Below are 22748 nucleotides of genomic sequence, written 5' to 3'. Positions count from 1 at the left end.
TATTTCCGGGTAAAGATAGATAAGTATATCATGCAATTCTTTCATAGAAAAGGTTCTTCACGGACTAATACTGGTTTTCAAGTCTACTGAAAAAATAATTTCGTGTGAAAAGCAGTCCAAGGTGAGCAAATCATGCACAATTTTCATGAAGGAGGTTTTCAAAGTCAGTTTGACATTTTAAATTTCATTTGAGAAAGGAGATTCAGTTGAACGGGGTTTAAGATTTCTTTGTTAGGTACATGGAATGGTCTTTCATAAATTCAAAAGATGAATATTTCAAACATGAAAAACTTCTCAATCAACTGTATATCATCTATACTATTAATATTTCGTCGATTGAGAATAAATCAAATGGGTATCTGGTTTTCCCTCCAAAACTTTCTGTTTTCTGTCTGGTATGTATTCGAGCATGCATTCTTCTAGCCCCTGTTTGGATTGCAAGAAAAACATTTATCATGGAAATTTTCTTCTTGGGAAAACTTATCCTTTCCAAAATTAAGAGTGAAATGGTATGAATATAGTTAATTTCAAGGGATATTATCATAAATTGAAGGTTCCTCTAAGTAAAATTTGAATATATTGGTTCAAATTATCTTTTCTAGGGTGAAAAAAAATTGGAAATTTTAGCTATAGTTTCCCTTTCCAAACTTTTCTACAAAATTCCTCCAATCCAAACAAGGCCATAGTATAAGGGAGATAAAGACAGACACAAACCAATAGACAGACATCAACAGAGAAAGAGGGAGAGAGGGAGGGAATCAAAGAGTACTCTGATAGGTGCATACTATTATGGTGTTTATGGGGTAGTTGTAATCACGGTTTTAAATTTCGGATTTCGGTGGAGACCGAAACCGAAATTTGCCGAAATTCAGGATTTGGCGAAATACCAAATTTTGTTCCGAAATTTCGGAATTAATTAAATAATATTTTTTAATTATTACCGAATTTTGGCCCGAAATTTCGGTGGGGGTCCGAAATGGGTACCGAAACCGAAATTTAAAACCTTGGTTGTAAATTTGTAATGTAGTCATTATGTGCTTATGACACGCATTTTAGAGTAGTGGGTGTTAGTTATTGATGATATGTCTGGTAAGTGGGCAAATGGATAAATGGGTGCTACTTACCTTTGTTCTTGTATTTGAATAGTTATTATACTACAAATAAGAGAATTTGACAACATTCTTCATTGTTTATCTGTGTTACGGTGCACATAACATATTCATAGTAAAAAAGAACAGCAGATAAAGATTTTTTTTTTATCATCAGGAGCAAAACCCTAGAAAACCCAATTGGGAGAGAAGAAAAATGAAGAAATACCTCAGCAGCCTTCTGTCTTAAACGCTCGGCTCGCCATACTGGGTCCCACCACCTCTGCTCTCCGCGGCCCCCACCCCTTCCACCACCGCCGCCGCCGCCCCTTCTGCCGCCACCTCCACCGCCTCTCCGGCCACCACCTCTGCCTCTGTTGCCACCGAATTGGGGACGAGCAGACATGGCGATATGAAACCGATTCGAAACGGCAATACGAAACGGCAGAGATTTAACACAACAGAAATCGCATTTAGTCCCCAAGGAGAGAAGTCGAAGGGACATCAACTAAAGGGAGTAGAGGCGTAGAGCAATCAGAACCTGCGGAATGATATACTGCGAAGTTTTAGGTGGGCCCACCAAGCTCGATCCTTCATCCAACGGCCCACCACTTGAGAACAACATTTTTTTATCTATAGAGGGTTAGGATCAACCCTCTAATATTCAATCCCTCTATAGATCGGAGGGTTAAGATCAACCAATGGAAATGATTTTTGGGGGCGTGGCCAATCTAATGGACGGTTTGGATCATCCTATGGTGCGGGCCATTACCGTACTTTCTTTATAATGTGAGTGCGATCATAAAAAATACAGTAGTGGTGATATCATTTCTTGTTTTGATTGCCTTTGCCGGTAATCAAAAAACGAATTTAAGAAATTTACTTTAAGAAAAATGTTTCCCCAAGAAAACATTTTCCCTAGAATTTTTTTTCAAAGATATCATCCTCAAGAAAATCTGGGAAATGTTATTCACACAACCATATTTCGATATTCGTATAAACCTAGCTGTCTTTTCATCTTTAATAATCGGCTCTTGAGAGCTTTTTTGGGAAGTGTAATTGTAGGGGCCAAAGCCCACCGCCAATAACATCTGCTAATCTACCACAAGTGAACACACAGAAATACCCAAGATGATATGCGCCAATAAACTACAACCACAAAGGGAGCAGATCACAAAGCAACTATAAGAAGACAAGAGTATCCGTGGTTCACCGCAATGGGCTACTCCACAGACAAGGCAACGCTCAATCTACTATTCAGAACCAAAATAGTATAATTTTACCTCTGCCGGCTGTAAACACGAGGGCCATAATTATTACTTCAAACCGTCGACGCTTCGGGCTACTAAAGGCAGTCTTTTCGTCTTTAAGAGAAAGTTGCAAGGTTGCTTAGCAAGAGACGAGAAGAGAAAAAAAAAGTTTGTCTCCGTGATCCAAAGGGTGATGGAAAGCTTTAATAAGCTAAGCGACGTTTCCTCATCAGGTGAATGTGATGGAGTGGATAGAAAAGGCAAAAGGAAAGTAGTATGAGAAAATTCAGTAGAAGAAAGTAAAACAATATCCAACGACAAGGAGGAAAGGACATATGTAGCTTCTCCAACGCCAAAAGAGATAAAGAGATGGAGATCCTAAAGCAAGAATGGAAGGAATTCAAAAAAGCTGCTAGAGAGAATGCAGAAGAGTTCTTCCATCTAACAGGAAAGAGAAATTTCAAAGGAGCTTGTGTTTCAGTTTATAAACTCTTGCATTTCAAAAAGGCCTTGGAAGAAGAGAGGAGGAAAGGAGGTTTCGTTGGGAGTCAGAACAAAAGGAAAGTGGGAAGGAAAAAATGGCCAGCCTGGAGGATACCAGGACCTTCCAAGCCAAGGAGGAAGTCAATACTGCTGATGAAATTGATGAAATGCTAGCTATTGGCGATGTCTTTGGGACAGGACTTGAAGAGAAATCAGTAGAGGAAAAGAGGAGGTTCTTGGGATTAGATGACAGAGATTTGAGTGAGAAAGAGGAAAAAAGCAAAAGTCATGGCCGGGACAAGGGAGAGCCTACCACTCCCAGAAATTAGAGTAATTCCCCCCTATGTAAATAGTTTTTTATTAGGGTTTTTGAGTCTTTCTCTTTGTTTTTTGTTCTTCGCTCATATTTGGATTTCTGGAAAAGCCTTTGTGCAAGTAGGAAATGGAAGGTCAATTTGTAGGAGTCGGGGGTTGGGGGTTTTTTTGTAAAGTTGGAACTACGGTTAGAAGAATTAGTTGTTTTCAGATTCTAGAAGTAGCAAGTTGTTAAGAGAGAGGTTTGTGAAGGGGTTGGTGTTTCCTCACTAGAGTTTTGAAGATGGTGGCTCGTAGGTAGTCTACTGTTCTCTTGTTGGAATTATGAGGTTAAGTTGTTTTCTACTTTGATGCAAGCATTTCTTAGGCGGGATGCCTTGATGTAAAAGCCAATTTTTTTAAAAAAAAACTGTGTTTATACCGACAGTTGAAGGAGAGATTTTAGGGAATGTTTGTATCTATGTATTCTTGAAGAGTAAAGGGTTTCTGGGAGCAAAAACAGGGTTGAGCCCACGTTGTTGGGGTATCCAAAGCATTCATTTGGAAGGCCTTTTCATGGATAGGATGTCCACCAAAAATCAGCTCCATCAGATCAACTTAGGATGTCCATTTGTGGGGTGAAAAAATGGGCAGATTAGTGGACAAACAATATTTGTCTATTTTCACCCCCAAATAGACACCCTATGATGATCCAATGAAGCTGATTTTTTGTCATGATGGGGCCTTTCAAATGAATGCTAAGGATCACCCCCACCAATGTGGCCCCACCCTTGTTTCGTGCACTAGGAACCATTTTCTTATTCCTGAATAATAATGCAAAAGCCAAATTTATAAATACGGTTAAGGGAGAGATTTTAGGAAGAGAAAGGGAGAGATCTTAGGGAGATTGGAATGGAGTGATAGACGGGAGAGATTTTAGGCAGAAAAAGAGAAATTTTAGGGAGAAGTGAAATAGATGAAGGTTGCAGAGAACCGAATGAGAGTGATAAGGAGAGAAAACTGAAGGATTATTTTAGCCGTGTGCCCCTTGAGATTTGGGCGAAGAGCAGAATGTCTTATTGCTATGCAAGATAGATACTGGAGTAATGTTCCCCAATGGCCCAAAATTCCCAACAAGGCAACAACTAAACAACATTAGTATTTAATGATATTTTTGGCTACTCGTAATGGCACTACACGTTTTAAACAGCTGCCAAATGCTATTACATTTTCCCAAAAAAGCAGTCATAAGCAAATTAAAAAAATAAAAGACAAGTTGAGTTCGTGCAATTATTAAAACATGGTAATGCAGATTTCAGTAGCCGTATTAAAACATAGTAGTGCCAATCTCAGTAGCAAGGGATTGAACCTCGAACTCAATGGTCAAGACTTTGTTCTTCAACCTAGAGTCGAGCTTACCAACCAAAAAAATCTCAGTAGCCTATTTTTCTTTCTGCTTTCGAATGTGAAGATTTTCATGTACATTCTGTTAAGGTCCATGTTAAATATTCCAAATACTATTCATGAGATGCAAATATTGACAAACCTAGAAAATAATGCAGATATAGCAGTTGCAACAATCCTAATACCATTCAGAAGAAATTCTTCCAGTCTCACAATTCACCAGAAATGTAACTAAAGCAAAATCCAATAGCCAATCTATCAAATAACTCACTCAAAGACTCATCTCAAAATCCACTCCTAAATAAGTTATAGATCAAACAGGATGGGTGTTCCAAACAGTTTCAGTGCATAGAAAGACTTAAAACACGACATACCACCTTAGGAAACAAGGGTGTCATTCAATGACAATGCCCCCAATTGATCAGATGGGGAGCTAGCTTGCTGCTGGGCCACACTCCTCAGAACCTCCATGGCTTCGGCCACTTTCGCTTTCAAAGCCTCCGGTGACTCTAACAGGTGTAAAACCTCAGTCTGGTCCATCTCTAGAAGCATGCCCGTCACCTTAGCTGCAAGATCATGTTCCAGCGCATCCACAAGTGGGTACAAGTTTTCTCCAAGCATCTGCACACGTGAACCACAGGGCAAGACAGAGAGATTTTAACAGTTGCACCAAAGAATACGGATTTAATTTGTGAAATGGAATCAACCTGAACCCGACCTGATTTTATGGTAAGAGCTAAACCCGAATTCCCACAAATCGATCCAAGTTGCACCCCCACTAAAGACCCGTAAAATGTTTGGGGTGATTATACAGAAGAATCACATCAACTGAAAATAAGGCTATAATGGATTGAGCTTTGGGTAAAAGCTAAATTGGAATCAACCTGAACCCGACCTGGTAAAAACTCAACCCAAATTCCCAAAAAATTGATCTAAGTTGCACCCCTACCGAAGACTTATAAAATTTTTGTGGGGTGATTTATACAGAGAGAACCACATCAACTAAAAATAGGTAAATTATACAATGCCTGAGCGTCAAGTCCCAAGTGGGTGGTACGACAAAAGTACCACCGTTGATGTTCGATCCAACAGCAGCCTCCTAAAAAGTAAGCTGCTGTTGGATCAAATATCAGGGGTAAGACGAAATTGGAATCAACCCGAACCCGACCCAATTTTATGCTAAAAACTCAACCCGAATTCCCAAAAATCGATCCAAGTTGCACCCCCTGCCAAAGACCCATAAAAATTTTGCAGGGTGCTTTTACAAAAACTAAAAATTAGGCTACATTTCAAAGAGGTGGCACTTTCCATATGCAAAAGCACCCTGCTAAAATAGTGCACTTCCAGGCATGATAGCATATGACAAATTCACATAATGGATGAAAGCAAAAGCTGAAGCCAGAGGAAATAGACTCACCGTCCTCTGCTGCTCAGGAGTTGCATTTGCCAAAGCTGATGCCAGAGCTCCAATAGGGATAGGCTGAGAAATTTGGGCCTCCCGTAATGAGTCGTATGGAACAGGAAGCATGCCTCCAGCAACACCCGGCATCGGAGCATCGGGCATGTTACGACCGGGTGGATAGCGATAGACACGTCCCCTTGGAACCATCTGCCACACATTCAAGATATAAACAAATCGCCAACACAGTAAAAAACCAGAAGACACAATTTTATGGGTCATTCGTGGGTTTGGGACCACCACCTACCTGCGGCTGAAGCATCGGCATAGGCTGCGGGTTTTGTGGCATCGGTCCTCCCGCACGTCTTCCACCAGGGCGTTGAGCCTGCTGACCTTGTTGGACTAATGGCATAAAGAAATTTGGCATTGGACCTCCACCAGGCCTCATTCCAGGAAAAGGCTGTTGGTGGTACCCAAACCCAGGCTGCCAAAATTATCAATAAAAGAGTAACCAAGTTGTTAAACTCCATCCAAATGTCAATAATGGGGGTTGTCTTCTTCACCCAAATTACTCAGTAAGAGTAACATTTAATATATAATCTCTGAGAAGTTCTCAGCATACAAAAATAGTGAGGGTAAAGTGATCAAGTCTAAATACAATCTGCATGAATAATCCATCAGGTAACATGAATTGTGAGATACATTACAACTGTACAAGTGATTTGATCCCTTCATGCATTGAAATATCAGAAATGTGCGTAGATGCACTCGAACAAAACCCACTCCAGTGATCCTGATTGGCGCAAAATAGCCCAACCTAACCGTGTAAATCCACTCAGGTGACCTTCCCCCGACCCAAATAAGAAATAGACGAGCCTAAAGGTACATTAACTGTGTTTTATTTGCCTCTGGTTGGACCCTAGAGTGCATTTCCAATCACAACACACTGATACAAGTTTGGACCACTGGGCCTCCTTACATTCTTTCCATTTGAAATATATTCACAGAAAATGGTAATGGCTTTAACACACTTCAATACAAAGCACAAACATAACCAATGGTATATTTGTGACACTGTTTAAAGTGGACATGGGAAAGTAAGAGGGTTACAGAATGATGGACACTTACTTTTGAGATTCTTCGGTTGATCTGAAAAAACATAATGACATGATTTTCGTATCACATATGAAAGAACTTTTGTCCCCAACTAGTTTGGGAAAAGCTTAGTTGAGTTGATTATATGAAAGAACTTTTGTCCCAAATCTAAAATTTTATTAAAATAAAGTTAACCCTCTAGGCTCTAGCTAACAAATAAGCTTCCATCATGACATGTAAATGATATGTCATGGAAATGATATATCAATATCACTCAATAAACAATGAATTTCATCAATAGTAAGCGCAATTCCCCATGGGGCCAAATGACTAGCACGGTACAGAAACGCACTTGATGTATGTTGGTTGCAAGTATGAAGAAGAATTCCACAATACATGTTACGAAAATTGAAAGAACTCAAAAAAAAAAAAAAAAAACAATAAAATAAAATAAAATACAATATTCAGACCAGAGTTTAAAAACTCAGAGAGTCAATCATCAATTAGTAAAAGTTGACTCAGTTTTATCTAGGCTAATTCTCATCTAATCCAAGACTAACCCTACAGAGTCAATAAAAAGTGTGGGCACACCCAAGTTAATGAAAGTCAACCACATCAATCATTGACTTGCCCAAGACATGTCAGTTATACCATGACTTGTTGGCATAAACACAGTAGCATAGTGATTAGGTCTACTTAGACCCTTTTTCAAACTTATTCTTAGCTCTGTTTGGTGTTATTTGGGTTGTAATTCTCAGAAATTTCTTCCTATACCACACATAGAAGAAATACACTTGGTATTTTGCCACCACAAATCCTCCCGAAAGTAGAGTCCTTAGTTTCTCGAACAAAAATTTTGAGCCACCAGTGATAAAAAGGTGGTGAATTGCTGACAACATCACAATAGCATAGCGATTGGGTCTACTTTGACCCTTTTCACAATTTTCAATACTTTCCATTGTGTTATTTGGTGTGCATTATCAAGCTGTCAGCATCGTTTCTTCTCGAATCCAAGTGCATCTGATGGTGTCGTTAAGGTATGACAGATTAGGGAAGACAACTTAGGTTGGATGACTTTATCGCTGCCAAGAGAATTAAAGGATAATAAGCTAAAAGGTTCTGAGTCTATTTGGACGGGCATGCAACTCAACTCAACTCAACTAAGCCTTTGCCCCAAACTAGTTGGGGTCGGCTAATGAATCCTTAAGAAAATTTTCATGAAGAAAGTGAAAGGATCTACCTGGCTCAAATTGACTAACTCTAATCCTGACACTAGTTGGATTTGTCTACATGGATCATTTTCTTACATTCTATCCTATCCAGGGTCATGATATGTTCCTAGTCCTCAAGTCGTTCCTCACTGTTTCTACCCAAGTTGTTTTTGGTCTGCCCTACCAACCTCTTTTTACTCCATCAACTTGGCACGAGTCACTTCTTCTCACTGGAGCATCCAAAGGCCTACGTTGGATATGTCCAAACCATCTTAAGTGGTGCTCTTTCATCTTCTCCTCAATTGGTGCCACACCCACCTTTTTACAGATGTCTTCACTTTTAATTGATCTAACCTTGTGTGGCCGCACATCCATCTAAGCATTCACATCTCTACTACACTCATCTTATGCACATGCTGCTTCTTGGTGGCCCAACATTCTGAGCCGTACAGCATGGCTGGCCTCACAACTGTCTTATAAAACTTTCCCTTCAACTTGGTAGGTATTTTACGATCGCACAAAACTCCTGAAGCATGCTTCCACTTCAACCAACCTGCTCTCATTCTGTGGTGAACATCCTCTTCAATCTCTCATTCCTTATGTAGAATTGAACCAAGATAGCGAAAGATATCCCTCTTAGGTACCTCTTAGACAGCCCTCTTGGGTGGGCATACAACAAGTAATATGGGAACAGGTTCGAGGGAAATGATAAATGCACCGCTTTTCATCACATGGGACACCCAGCAGCAGTGTATCAATGACTGCAGAGGGGCTGATGTACTTCTCATCAAAAGGGTTCAATGGATTTGATTGCCACATAAACTGTAGTTGGGTGTCCTATGTGATGAAAAGGGGCGCATCTATCATTTCCCTAAGTAATGAGGTAAAGAGGGAAGAGATGTGGGGAAGATCTAGACAGTCAAGACAAATCTGGACGAAACTTAGGCATTATATGAATTCCCTAGCATACCTTGGCACAAACAACATTTGATAAGCCTTTAGTAATCCATAGGTTTCCCGACCAATGCCAAAATACCCTCGTTATACAGGGTTAGCTTCTATGTTGCATCAGTATGGATACGAGTGTTGGAATCCAATAGGGGTATCGAGTGTCGGATTCAGCAAACCTAAAAAAGAACGATTCGTGGATTCACCAAAATATTTTAATCAATTCTCAAATTTCAATTCTTTTACAAAATAATATGATTATAACAAGTAATATGATGAAAAGTTTAATAGGCAAAGTAGGTATAATGTTTTATTTCCATCTAAGAAGTATACCATTAGGATGAATAAAACTAAAAATATGCAGTAATTGTAAAGTTGTGATAGTAGTATTACAAAAAAATAAAATAAAAGAGATTTAGAAATGTCTCAAAGAATCCTGAAGTATTGGAATCTGAGACGTCTCCGACACAGATTCTTCGTCCATGTAGAAGAATCCATGCAACACAGGTTAGCTTGGATTGTGCGGATGGTCATGGCACATGCCTCCAATCTTCATGTCGGATGATGAAAAGTCATCCATCCCGATTCTAATAGGAAAAAAATAGTCCAGTTTGGAGTCTCTGACCTTCCATCTGTGTGATCCTCCCTCAGAGATTTAATTTTTTCAAGGAAGTTCATTTGCCTTGCCATCTTGATCAATGACCCATCTCTTTGCACTTCCGATGGGCCTTCCATAGATATATCCTACTTCCGATCGATGACTTCCCATTTATGCTCTGACACCGAGTCGATGTAAAACTTATCACTGGAGGGCATAGGGAAGCAAAGAAGGGACTTTTTAGGGTATTAGGAGGGAGCTAGATGGAATCCAAAGGAGAGAGATGGAAGTAAACTAGATCAAACAGTTCTAGACTCTTAGGGTTTCAATATAAAAGCAAGAATGCACCAAAAAATTCAGGAATGGTCCAATGGTTGGATCCATTCGAAATTAAGGGGCTTAAGTCTCCAGATGATGAAGTGTAAGCCCAACTAGTTTTGATCAATCTAACTGCAGGATTGGAAATAAAAGAGGAGCAATCAAAACTGAAAAGAAAGGTCACATAGTCAACTTTTTGGAAATTTTGGCAATACAACTCATGCAATTAGCTTCTTGATAGAATCGTGAACAGCATATGATTCTGACTTGTAAAATGTCCAAAATAACCTTATATATAAAGCCAAAATAATAATTTTTAAAATTAAGATTTATCAAACTAACTTTATTACTTTATTAAAAAAACTATGATTAAACTAAATTTATTAAAAGGGTGTGATCTTGACGGTGCAGCATGCAGATGGCGACCCTACCCCTACATTCTTGTGGGGCCCAACATTGAAATGTTCTTTAGGCTGTAGACGTGTCCCACGTGTACAACATATATAGGGTGAGATGTGGAATGTGTATTTAGGTAGCAGTAATCAAGGTAGAATGTGGAATCTCAAAATAGATGAAAAGTCTTATCCTACTTGGGCAACCAAACAGATGGTATGCCAGAATAGATCACATGACTAATTCTTAGAGCCCTCACCCACTTTGACCCTATTGGCTACAAATCACCCACTCCCGCAGTAGGGCCCACACAGTTAAGATCATTTAATGGGTGCCCACAAATAGCAACATGATCACACTTCTATCCTTACCACTCTGCATGTGGGGCCCACCGAAAATTAGAGTTTCTGAAGAGTCCACATCACTCATCACACTTTAATATATTCGGTTCAATTAAAAACATTTAATAAATTAATAAGTTTATTTTAATCTTAATTTAAAATAAGGTTATTTTTGGCTTTTTATACATATAAGGATATTTTGGACCTTTCACAAATCAAAATCATCAGCAGTTCACGATTCCATCCAGATGCTAACTGCGTTACTCATTCTGCAACATTCAGCAATTTGTGATGACGCTTTTTGCAAACTGTGAAACAAGGAGACTCCTTTTGTAAATAGACAAAAGTGGAAGACTTCATTTGCAAAAAAACCCTTTTTCGTATCCCTTATCATCCTAGTTCTCTTTAATTAATTTCTCTTCTCTCGATCTTCTTCAAATTTATTTCTGCAAAAGTTTCAAAAAAAAAAAAGATTTTTTGACATTTCTTCTTTAATTTACAATCCAAAGGTTAGATTAGTCTAAATCTTGCTGGGCTTACTGTTCAACGTAATGAAACTAAAGCCCACTAATATGATTAGATCCAACCATTGGATCATCCTCAAATTTCTTGGGCAGTCATAATTTTGATATTGACATCCCAAAAGCCTGAAATTGTTTGATCTCAATTTTCTCCTATTTCCCTCCCTATGGATTCGATATAATTTTTTTTTAATATTATGGATTTGACATAATTCACTTCTAATAAACCAATCCTACACTTCTTTGCTTCTCTAAGCCCTCCATTGATCCATCCGACATCAGTAATGATTGTATATCCAAGTGAAAAGTGACCCGTCCCTCCCACTTTTGATGCATAACAGGCATAATATTAAAGATTTACAACACAAGAAGGCAAACAACTCCAAACAATCTTATTCTGCCACATGCCTCTAGAATGCTTAGATCATTTGCCCCATAATAAAATACCAAAAAGATCCAACAAAAATTATCTTCAGACTAGAGAATTCAAGAGTCCATGAAACTCCACCCGTGGAGAGTTAACCATAAGAATTTCTGCAATTAACTTTTTTTTTCCAACTTAATAACTAATAATGTCTACAAATGACTCGCAAGTTGCCATAGTTTTGGCTTTATAGAGTTGAACAAAAAAACTCAGCAGATTCCTTTTGAGCAAGTTCTTGTTAGACTAAAGATCTAAACATACCAACAATTCCACAAGAACCTCCCTCCTGCTAAGGGCATAGAGCTTCTATTTCCCATATCACCTTTACAGACCTTTACTCACCTCCCTAAGCCTTTTGAACCTCCTATTGACTAAGTTACCTTGCATTTGCCACGCTATTTCCTACAAAAAGATATCAAGTATCTTGCCATGTTCATAAAAGAGTCTAATGACAATTTTTGTACCCATTCTTCACACATTTCAATTTAGAATTTGAGAATGGTGATCTAAAAGGCAAGTTATCTTACACAAGTGGCGTTCAGATGCGCAAAAAGTCTTCCCAGTGAAATAGTTTCCTGCAAAAATTAATTTTATTCACTTTGGTTTGGCTAATTTCTGTGAAAATATATCTCAGGCCGTAAAACATTTCAACACTTATTGGGGTACATGGCAATGTGTACACAGTTTTAGTGAAAATCGAATTCTCTCTTGAAAAGCTAACACCCTCCTTTCCTAAATATAATATCGGAAAGGCTTTCGTTTCCATGAGATAGACAAAGTTGGGAATGATGAAAATATCCCTATCTAATGGAAAATGACAAAAAACAACATAAATCATAAAAAGGACAAAAATAGTCCATCTAAAAGGTAAAATTTTCAAACCCTATCATGACATACTAATCGAGGTGTGATAAGGGGCCTCCCTAACGCTCAAATACAAGTGTCTATGGTACTGGCTTATTGCCTTTTTTGAAGCGGGAATGATAAAACTATCCCTATCTTACGGAAATGACCAAAAACCACATAAATCATAAAAATGACAAAAATAGCCCATCTAAAAGGTAAAATTTTCAAACCCTATCATGACATACTAATCGAGGTGTCATAGGGGCCCTTAACGCTAAAATACAAGTGTCTATGGTGCTGGCTTATTGCCTATTTTTGAAGCTGGCAACATTATTGTAGCCTCTAAGATTGAGCAAATAAAACAATATCACCTCTCCGATGCAAACTAAATCGTTGGACAACATCAATGCCGATCAAAATCTCGACGCTTGTCTAATATGGCACCAGAGGATAGCTTCTCTGCAAAGGGTTGTTTTTGGTTGTCAGAAAAGCAATCTAACATCTAAATGTTGATTTTATTTTAGACTCATTTCAGAATTTGGGGGGTTGGGGAGCATCCTTACCCAAACCTTATTTCCTGTGGCATCGTTTTAGTTGGGCAAGGAGTCTCGGATCATCACTAGTTTTGCCCAATCAATGAAGACATCAAGTTATTAAAACAGCTTTTACCCACTGGTTTGACCACTTTTTTTAACTCTTTTCCCGGTCCTAGACACGTCGTGTATCTATTGACCGTGTTGGTGATGATGAGAACAGGATTGAAATTTTCTGGCAACCCTAGATAATATTTTAATAGTTGGGCCCATTAATTTGTACATAACTTTCAAAAAGTGAAGTACAATATATATTAGCAATTGGATCAGTCAAACCATTTGATAATAAATAATGTTCATGAAATTATTAGCCAAACGACACTTGATTTCTAGGGAGAGTTTCACCTCTGTTGCAAAAGTGCATTGCCCCGAAATCAGGCCTCTCACTCTTTTGAGAAGGGCTGAGATTAAAAAAAAAAACATGCTTTTTAGTGAGATTGCCTCAGACTGTCAGCCCTTCTCAAAAGAGTGAACGGCTGATATCTGGAAAACACACTTAGTGGCGACGAAGGTAAAACAACGTCTAATTTTTAGGAAAATTAAAAGATGTCATACAAACAATGCAATTAGATTTTTGTGGAAATGAGGAATCCCACCCAAACAATGTAAAACTATTTACCCGTAAATATATTTCAGTTGAAATTTATTTCATGTGAAATCGATTTATGACGGCAATCGAATTACACACATCCAAACAAACACTTATTAACCCCCTTTTCACATTGTTCTAGTGCTGTAACCTCTCGCACCAACCCTTTGTCGCTTGGATGGGTTCATGGGAGTCAAAGGTTTAACTTGGCTCTACAAGTTCAATGGGGTCATACATGACAACGAAATTTATTAACCGCAGGTTATGATGTAACCCTATAAATTGGTGAAGGCAAGGTGTAAGAAAAGGATGGTTTCAGCTATGTTCCTAGGCATTTATAGAAAAGCACTAGCTTAGTGAGGTAATAATATGCTTGAATTGGATTCTCTTTTCTGAATTTCTCAACTGAATCATAAAAAATATATAAATAAATTGAAACGCTCTTGTGACGTACAAAATGTTTAATGCCTTCCACCATGCCAATTCCCATGTTACAAGTGAAACCAATAACCTGTTAGAGCATATTTTTTGTCCACTAGTTTTTTGTAACCCAAACAAGGAAAAGGGATCCTGACGAAGAAGAGTGTCAAATATCAACAACCTAAACTACAATTAGAATCGAATTCACTCGGATAAGTTGTTCTCATCGTAAAGAGTCGCAAAATATAAGACATCACTCCTCTTCAATTACTTATAAAATATAAGGATGTAGGTTTAGAATTTAAAAACAAACAAGAAAAAAATTGTGGACTGTCAAATAATAACAAGTTATAAACAACAAAAGTGCTCATTGCAGAAAGTCGCCCAACAATTATTAAAAAATCAAATAAAAGAGTCAAGTATTTAAAAGGAGATTTATATGGTGGACGGCCGTGCATGCACGTGTAGCCCAAAACAACAGTGGGCCCCACATTGTTTCAGTGATCCAAACCATTCATTTGTGGGCCCTGGCGTAGATAGGGTGTGCCACAAAAATATTCTCCATAGGACTCCACAGATTAGAGGGTTAGGATCATCCTATGGAGAAGATTTTTGGGGCACACCCTATCTACGCCAGGGCCCAACAAATAAACGGTTTGGATCACCCACACAACGTGGGGCCCACTACATTTTTGGGGCTACACGTGCATGCACGGCCTTCCACCATATAAAATCTCAATTAAAAGAAAGAGGAAAAAGGCATGCACCTGTGGGGGCATAAGAGCAGGGGGGCCTTGACCATAAAATATTTGTTGTCCAAGTCCAGGACCCCCAGGGGGATACATCGGGACACGAGATGCAACTGAAGGCGCAATTGCAACTGGCCGCATTTGAGAAAATTGTGCCTGAATTGATAATAGGAAAGAATCTAAGGAATTGCAGCTAAAGAATAGTTCAAGATAACCATGAATGAGCATTCATAAACGAACATGAGCACTTAAAGCAAAGTAACCTGTAAATTACCTAGTTAAAGGAAATATATCGAGGAAGGAATGTACCAAAACTCAAAGTAATTTGGTAGTTGCATACAATCAAGATGAAGACCACACAAGTAATAAAACACAAACTAGCAATAGAAGTATTTCATGAGTTAAAGTTCACAATAAAATTAGAAGTTGCAAATGTATAACTTGCCAATCTATACAATCAAAATGGATCCAACATCCCACGTGACCCAAAGAAAGGGCAAGAGTCTAAAATACATATAAAAATAATTCCCACAGCCTGCTAGTCAAAATTTCCAGTGCCATAATAACAAAATGGCAACTAAAAAGCCCTAATGAACGTCCCTCGTGTCAGAAACATATAAACAAAAACAAAAATAGAAGCTATTCGAGGGTATTATGAATCTTTAATAGAAAGATGCCACATGTTTATTTTTCCACATTAGGCATGGCCCAATCCAGATTCATGAAATTGAAGTAAGAGCATGGCCAAGTTGCTTGAATCACGGCCCTCCACATATATATCATACAACCTCAAATGATTTCTGATTTTTTAACAAATTTCAAATTGATCTAACCAAATTCTCAAATTAATTGTAAGTTAAGTTTTCAAGGATCCATCAATCGAAGTTGATAAATCACAAACTAATCTAATAATATAAGTAGAACAGAATCCTACACGCTGTGAGTGCACCACATGGCAACTTCAGTGGTGACGCTTCTATTACGAATTGAGGAGGCGTTTGTGTTTAAAAAAAAATGGAAAATATGATTTAGGAATATAGGAAAATATGTTTGAAAACAGGGGAGAAAAGGATGGGTGAAAATTTGGGTTTACGATCCTAAAATATGTGTCTAGATTGAAAAAATATTTCTATTAGGTTTCGAGTAGGTTTAAAAGGGTGCCGATGTATGCCGGGAAGGTGTCGACATGCCGAGAAGCTGCAGATGTGTGCCGGGAAGATGCAGGCAAGGGTTTTGGGAATAATTAAGGAACACATGGTTTAGGCTGAGATGGGATGGGTGAAACAAGAAGAAAAAAAATAATTTTTGAGATTTTAAGCAAGGGAAAAGAATATTTTCAGCCCCAGGAAGAAACCAAGAAAAGAAGAGAACACAAGAAGAAAAATATAAATTGTATGAAAACAATATACTTATCTCAAGACATCCCCACCAAAGAAGCTTTGACATCTCACCAAAGATGAAGAAGATTATGCAAGAAATAATAAAATAATATAACAACCTATAAGCCACTTCACATTGGAGATGCAAATGACCTTGACCTGAATACATCTACTCGCGAGAAAGAAGTGTTTCTCTCCAGCATATTGCACATATTGACTTTCTTCGCTATCGCTGACAAACAAAAGACATCCACTCCTCTTGGAAGCATGGGACCATGCCAAAGCACATTCAAAGTGGAGATGAAGAGCCCACATCGTCAGAGAAAGAAAAGAAAATTGATTTGACAAATAAAACATCTAGGGGGTTAACATGCCAAATTCTTCTATCGGGTCAAATAGAGAAATAAGGTTGTCTTTTAGGAGGGATATATCCTAACAGACAACCTTATTTCTCTATTTGACCCGATAGAAGAATTTGGCATGTTAACCCCCTAGATGTTTTATTTGCCAAATCAATTTTCAAAGAGAGAGAGAGAGAGGCGGTGATGTACAAGAGAAAACTCGAATTCCTCTTTCTTTTTTTGGAATGGCAAGCCTCGAAATCATCTTATTAAAATGATGAACCAATCACAACAAACCCACCCATCTCATTACTCTCTGTAATGCCCAACTCACAACAAAACTACTACCAATAAAGGCACGGAAAAGCACCGGATAGAAAGGAGTCACCTAACCAAAGATTTCCCCCAAATTTAATAAGATTGATTTGACAAATAAAGCATCTTGGGGATTAAATACCATATTCTTCTATCGGGTCAAATAGAGAAATAAGGGTGTATTTTAAGAGAGAGAGAGAGAGAGAGAGGGGGGGAGGGATGGGGAAGGAGGGAGGGAGGGAGAAGAATAAGAGAAGACTCAGATTCCTCTCTTTTTTGGGAATGGCAAGCCTCGAATTCTTCTTATTTGAGATCTTAATGGTCCTGTTAAAAATGATGAACCAATCACAACCCACCCACCCAACTCATTACTCTCTTTAATGCATAACTCACCATAAAATTACTATCAATAAAGGCACCGAAAAGTATGGCATAGAAAGGAATCGCCTAGCCAAAGATCTCCCCCAAATTTATCTCCCCCCCCCCCCGGGTCTCTTTTCGTTTAAACCTAATCTCGGTCTCAAATGACATGAGTGAGGAACAAACAGATTGTCATACTAATGGGCCTTTCCAATAGGGTTTCCAATACTGCAAAACACACCCCATCCTACACTAAATCTATCCCCAAGAATACTATGCCAAAGAACTTCATTATCTTCCCTAAACGTCCATTGGAGCAGAATCCAATAATAGACTAGCAATGAAAAGCAAAAGGAGAGAAGGAATTAAAGACAGTAATATTTATCAGCAAAAAATTAAGAAGCTGTGAGGATAAATTAGCCACCACAGCAACAATACCGCAATTTTAAAATAAATCATATGATACAACCAAATATGACAAAACAATGTTCATGAAACAACTAATTCAGGTAATTTATAAAGTTGCACCGAGACCAGGCTCAAGTAATTCAACAATTTCGAATTCAACATTTTTTTTAGGGAGATGATATTTTCACTCCCCCTGCATTACGTGCACGCTCCCCTTATAACGGGATTTGACGTGAAAAGTTGGCAACTTCAACGCTTTTTGACGTCAAATCACATTATGAGGGGGGCGCGCATGCGTAATGCAGGGGGGTGAAAATATCATCGCCCTTTTTTTATAAGAATATTATAATAGCAATTTTCTGATAAACTGAATCAGGCATATTGTCTTTGATTAGCATGATAACATAAATATGATTGGTAAGTATCAGAATTAATCTTGAACAGTTACCTGCAACCTTGCTTTTCTGTCTTCCTTACGTTGTGCAAGCGCAACATAAAGAGGCTTGCTAACAACAATTTTCCCATTCATCTCAGAAAGCTATAAAAACAAAGAAAAACATTTAGCCTGTGATCACATTTTTAAGAAAGCAATTGTGAATATTAACTTACAGCTCGAGATGCTTCTTCAGGAGTCGAGAAAGCAACAAATCCTGACCCTCTACTTACTCCATTAGGATCCCTCATGACCTGTTTAAATTACAAACAAACAAAAGATAAAAAAGACCTCTGACAAAAAAGGAACACCGGGTATTTACCATCCAAGAAAACTTGATGCGCACCTTGCATGAAGTAATTGTACCAAACTCAGAGAATAATTCTCTCAGTTTATCATCACTAATGCTATCATCCAAGTTCTTCAAATACAAGTTGACCCCTTGGAATTTCTCTACCACCTCTTTCATGCTCTGTTCAAACCGTCCTTTGAGCTCCGTCTCTCGTTCAGATTTCTTTTGCGCTTTCCCAACATACCACTCCTTATCTTCAAATTTCTTTCCATTAAGAGCTTCAACAGCTGTAGCAGCTTCATCCGAGTTTTCAAAGTTGACAAATCCAAAACACTTTGATTTCCCATCTCCCTCCCTCATTACTACAACACTAGTAATTGTTCCATATTCGCCAAAATTTTTGTTTAAATCCTCTTCCGTTGTAGACTCTGAGAGATTTTTGACAAAGACGTTATTAAATTTTGTATTGTTGGTAGCAATTTCCCGCTCCTGCTTACGAAGAAAAGGTCCAACAAAAACTTGTTTATCATTCAACAGCATGCCATTCAGCTTGTCAATTGCATTTTGAGCAGCCTCCTCCAGGTCAAATTGGACAAACCCATAACCTTTTGACTGGCCAGATGGATCTGTAGCAATCTTGCAAGAGAGAATATTCCCAAATACAGAAAATGTATCATGAAGTGCTTTGTTATCGATTGCCCTGTCCAGATTCTGCAAAGAAAAGGGGTGTAAACCACACTTCAGACAATAAAAAAATATATATGAAAGATCCCACACAAAAAATCATATATAGAACCAACATAAATATCACAATGTAACCTACTAGAAACGGATAGGAAAGAAATACCTTGATAAATATATTAGCAGCACCACTTTTACGGATACTAGGATCACGGTGAGAATACATTATTCGAATGGGCTTGCCATTGAGAGGGGTGAAGTTCAGCATATCCATTGCCCTTGCCGCTGTCATCAATATTAGCCACAGTGAAACAACAAATAAAAAACAAAGATAGCAGAGAGTTTTCTTTCAAGCTAACATGGTCTTCAAAAAGGATTACATTAGGATCTCCCAAAACAACAGAAATCATAAAAGCATACATTTCCAGTGCATAAGTAACATTAAGGGGCTGTTTGGATACGTGGATTTTAGAATCCAAGTTTTAGTTTGAAAGCAGTGTAAATTCTGGATTTTACAATCCATTGTCCTAGATTTTAAGTAAGAAATCCAGGTTTTAGAAATTTCAGATCTCTCCCCCATCCTGAGATTTTTAAAATCTGGAAACAGAACGATCACCTACTCTCTCGCTTGACGGAAAGAAGGGCGAGAAATCAGAAAACGACGGGTGGTCTCCATCTTTCATCTCCCATCCAGGATTTTAAGGAAATCCAAGATTCTAAAATCCGCTTATCCAAACGGCCCCTAAGTAAATTTGGCAAAGAGCTAAGAGCTAGGCATGTTGGAGGTGGCATTTTCATCAGCCATGGAAAGGAGAATAGACATTGAGGGTGATGCAGCCAAAATTATTTTTTGGGTGAAGTGGACAAGGATATATAGAAAACACTACTCATAAGAGGATCAGTGGTCGTGAGATTTTTCACGAGTCCCGACATTTTCATCAGCCATGAAAAGGAGAATAGACGTTGAGGGTGATGCAGCCAAAATTATTTTTTGGGTGAAGTGGACAAGGATATATAGAAAACACTACTCATGAGAGGATCCTTGGTCGTGAGATTTTTCAAGAGTCCAGAGTTTGAATGCTTTAGCTGATAGGTTAGATAACTCTGGAGGGCCCAGACCTACTTTGTATTAATGGTTTTATTATATTTGCAACTATTTATATGGCATATTTCTGCCTGTTTGTTTTTTTTTTAAATGGGTATTTTTGCCTGTTTGATACATACAGGATATCTGAGACTTTAAATCTTGCAGGCATGGATGCATATGAGGAGAGCCAATGGGGCGCCAAGGAGGGTGGCGTCCCCGGGACTGCCCCTCCCTGCATGTCCTGAACGTGAGCCAGACTCACATGCAGGGCACGCAAGGTATGGCAGTCCCAGAGATGCCGTCCTCCTCAAATCATGCTCCGAATGTTCCTATATATGTAGCCAATGACCTGGGTAGGGTATAAAGCAAGCTTCCAAGACGCCCCCTAGAACCCGCTACAATTAATTACCACCCTTGACAGCTACAGAACCATTTGTTCATGAACTGAACTCTGTTAGGTGTTAGGTATTAGCAGTTATGCAAAAACCTTATGCATCCAATTAAAAATAAGACTATTGTGTTCAAAGGTATGGTGGGTATAAAAATCAACAATTCCATAAAGAAGTCTTTATATCAACCCATCAAAAGAAGAAAAAAATCTCCTGATATGAAAACAAAAGGAGAGTTAACGTGAAATCCAACAGAAAAGTTTTATGATGGGAAAACAAAAATTCTAGAAACAACTGAAATGGACCATCACATAGTGGTTCAAATGCAATAGAGGTCAAAATATTTAACACTACCAACAGAATCTTTTTAAAAAAAATGAGAAGCTTACAAAACAAATACATGGATTTCCTTAAACAAGATAAAACACTAAAAAGCATGTGTGATTATTTGACAGCAATTAAAACACTGAACAAATAATACAATCAGTGAACACATGTCCAGCAAGCTAACAATAATTGCAGATCCACAAGCAAAATGCCATCCAAAAAAGAACAAGATAGGCTAGAAAAGCCATAAGCAAATGTCATTTTAAGAAAATCCATCTTATCCGTGGATTGAAAAAAATATATAAAGTCAAACAAATAGTGTTACATGCCTAAATGGCCGTAACACAATTAAATAAATAAAAAGATAGAAGAAGAGAGGAGAAATGTTGATTCCAGGCAATCAGGCCTCCTCGAGGTTCAATTCGACAAGAATCACGACTCTCCTAAAACAAAGGTTCTTTGTTGCCAAATTCTCTACATTTCCATTATAATACAACTATTAGATACAAGAACAAGGGTGGTTTCACATCATCCACGTACACAACACATCATCAACGACTAACAATCATTACCCTAAAACACATAAGTCATAAACACATAATAACTACATTACCACTACCTCATAAACATCATAATAGTATGCACACATATCAGAATACTCTTTGATTCCCTCCCTCTCTCGCTCTTTCTCTGTCACTGTCTGTTTATTTGTCTGTCTGTCATTATCCCCCATATGCTATAAGAATGCATGCTGAAATACAAAACATACAGAAAACAGAAAGATTTGGAGGGTAAACCAGATACCCATTTGATTTTATTCACAACAGATGAAATATTAAAGTAGCATAAACGATATACCGTTGATTCAGAAAGTTTTTTTGTAATGTATGTAACTAGCAGTCTAGAACCCACTCACAAGACATCACCAATCCAAAAACATCATAAACAACTAAAACCCACTACATAAAAACACATAATAACTACATTATAATTTACAACTACGCCATAAACAACATAATAAAATACATATATCAGAGAGAGAGAGAGGACTAACCCTCTTGGGCACTGCTGTAATTCACATAGGCATAACCAAGGGAGCGACGAGTACTGAGATCCCTACAAACACGAACTGAAACAACCTGTCCCAACTGGCTAAAGAGATCATAAAGCTGCGAATCCGTAACGTTCTGCTCCAAATCTCCCACATACAAAGATGTAGAACCAAACTGATTTCCCCCATTGTTCCCAACCCCATTCGGCCCCGATAGCGGAGGCTGTGGTTGTACCTGAACTTGTGTCGCCATTTCTAAAACAACAAAACCCTAACTTTCTTTTCTTTTTCGTTTTTAGGGTTTGATCAATCAAACCCTAATATCACTTTTTCTAGATAGATTCAAAGAGAAAAAAAAAAACAGAATCCACAACAAACCTACCTTCTCTCTTCCGATCGATTTCTCTGTTATCGTTTCGGACGAATAATCGATTAAGGAATTTCAGGATTTTTCTTTTTCGATTTTTTTCCTTTTTTTTTTGGGCGTTTTTCTTTTGGAGTGAGATATAAGAGAGAGAGAGTGTAACGGATCGGAGATCCGAAACGAAGAGAAATGAAGATTGGGAAAAGAGAAAGGATAGATGACAAAAATCGGGAACGATAGAGAAACCCTAATTTGGGAGCGCAGCCCTACCTGCACAGCAACGTATCTGGTCTACAGTTTCGCCTTAAATACGCCTTCCCCGCGCGTGAAAACCCTAACTTTAATTTTGTGGTTAGA

The 22748-nt window shown here is 38.2% G+C and overlaps 2 protein-coding genes across 3 annotated transcripts in view; both read right to left on the bottom strand.

The window, feature by feature from the left end:
- LOC143851947 (RNA helicase family protein) overlaps positions 1 to 1609 on the bottom strand; it is a 36523-nt gene extending 34914 nt beyond the window's left edge. Inside the window, exon 1 of one of the 2 annotated variants that reach the window (XM_077361462.1) lies at positions 1318 to 1609. In XM_077361462.1, coding sequence (XP_077217577.1) covers positions 1318 to 1593 — 276 coding nt within the window. In that variant the 5' untranslated portion in view covers positions 1594 to 1609. The remainder of the gene's footprint in view (positions 1 to 1317) is intronic. The other variant, XM_077361461.1, reaches the window with a different exon arrangement.
- A 3071-nt stretch (positions 1610 to 4680) lies between these two features.
- Positions 4681 to 22691, bottom strand: LOC143849820 (polyadenylate-binding protein 2-like). The gene is made up of 9 exons (XM_077359024.1): positions 22031 to 22691; positions 19340 to 19458; positions 18547 to 19203; positions 18377 to 18454; positions 18216 to 18305; positions 14983 to 15120; positions 6226 to 6402; positions 5937 to 6128; positions 4681 to 5140 (listed from the first exon to the last, which is right to left on the bottom strand). The coding sequence occupies exons 1-9, from the start codon at positions 22278 to 22280 to the stop codon at positions 4898 to 4900; spliced, it is 1944 nt and encodes a 647-aa protein (XP_077215139.1). The 5' UTR covers positions 22281 to 22691; the 3' UTR covers positions 4681 to 4897.
- Between the last annotated feature and the right edge of the window lie 57 nt (positions 22692 to 22748).

The sequence above is a fragment of the Tasmannia lanceolata genome, unplaced genomic scaffold (assembly GCF_043159265.1).
Source record: "Tasmannia lanceolata isolate RefF3 unplaced genomic scaffold, GAP_Taslan_0.1 ptg000018l, whole genome shotgun sequence".
NCBI lineage: Eukaryota > Viridiplantae > Streptophyta > Magnoliopsida > Canellales > Winteraceae > Tasmannia > Tasmannia lanceolata.
Note: the sequence above shows the minus strand (reverse complement) of the source record. Positions and strands in the feature narration are given on the sequence as shown.

Excerpts from the sequence above, each read along its gene's own strand:
- LOC143849820 (XM_077359024.1), bottom strand. The coding sequence starts at position 22,280 with ATGGCGACACAAGTTCAGGTACAACCACAGCCTCCGCTATCGGGGCCG. Across the intron at positions 19,459-22,030 it reads TTACAGCAGTGCCCAAGAGG|CGGCAAGGGCAATGGATATG; the intron begins GTTAGTCCTCTC and ends TATTGATGACAG. Across the intron at positions 18,455-18,546 it reads GTACAATTACTTCATGCAAG|GTCATGAGGGATCCTAATGG; the intron begins GTGCGCATCAAG and ends TAATTTAAACAG.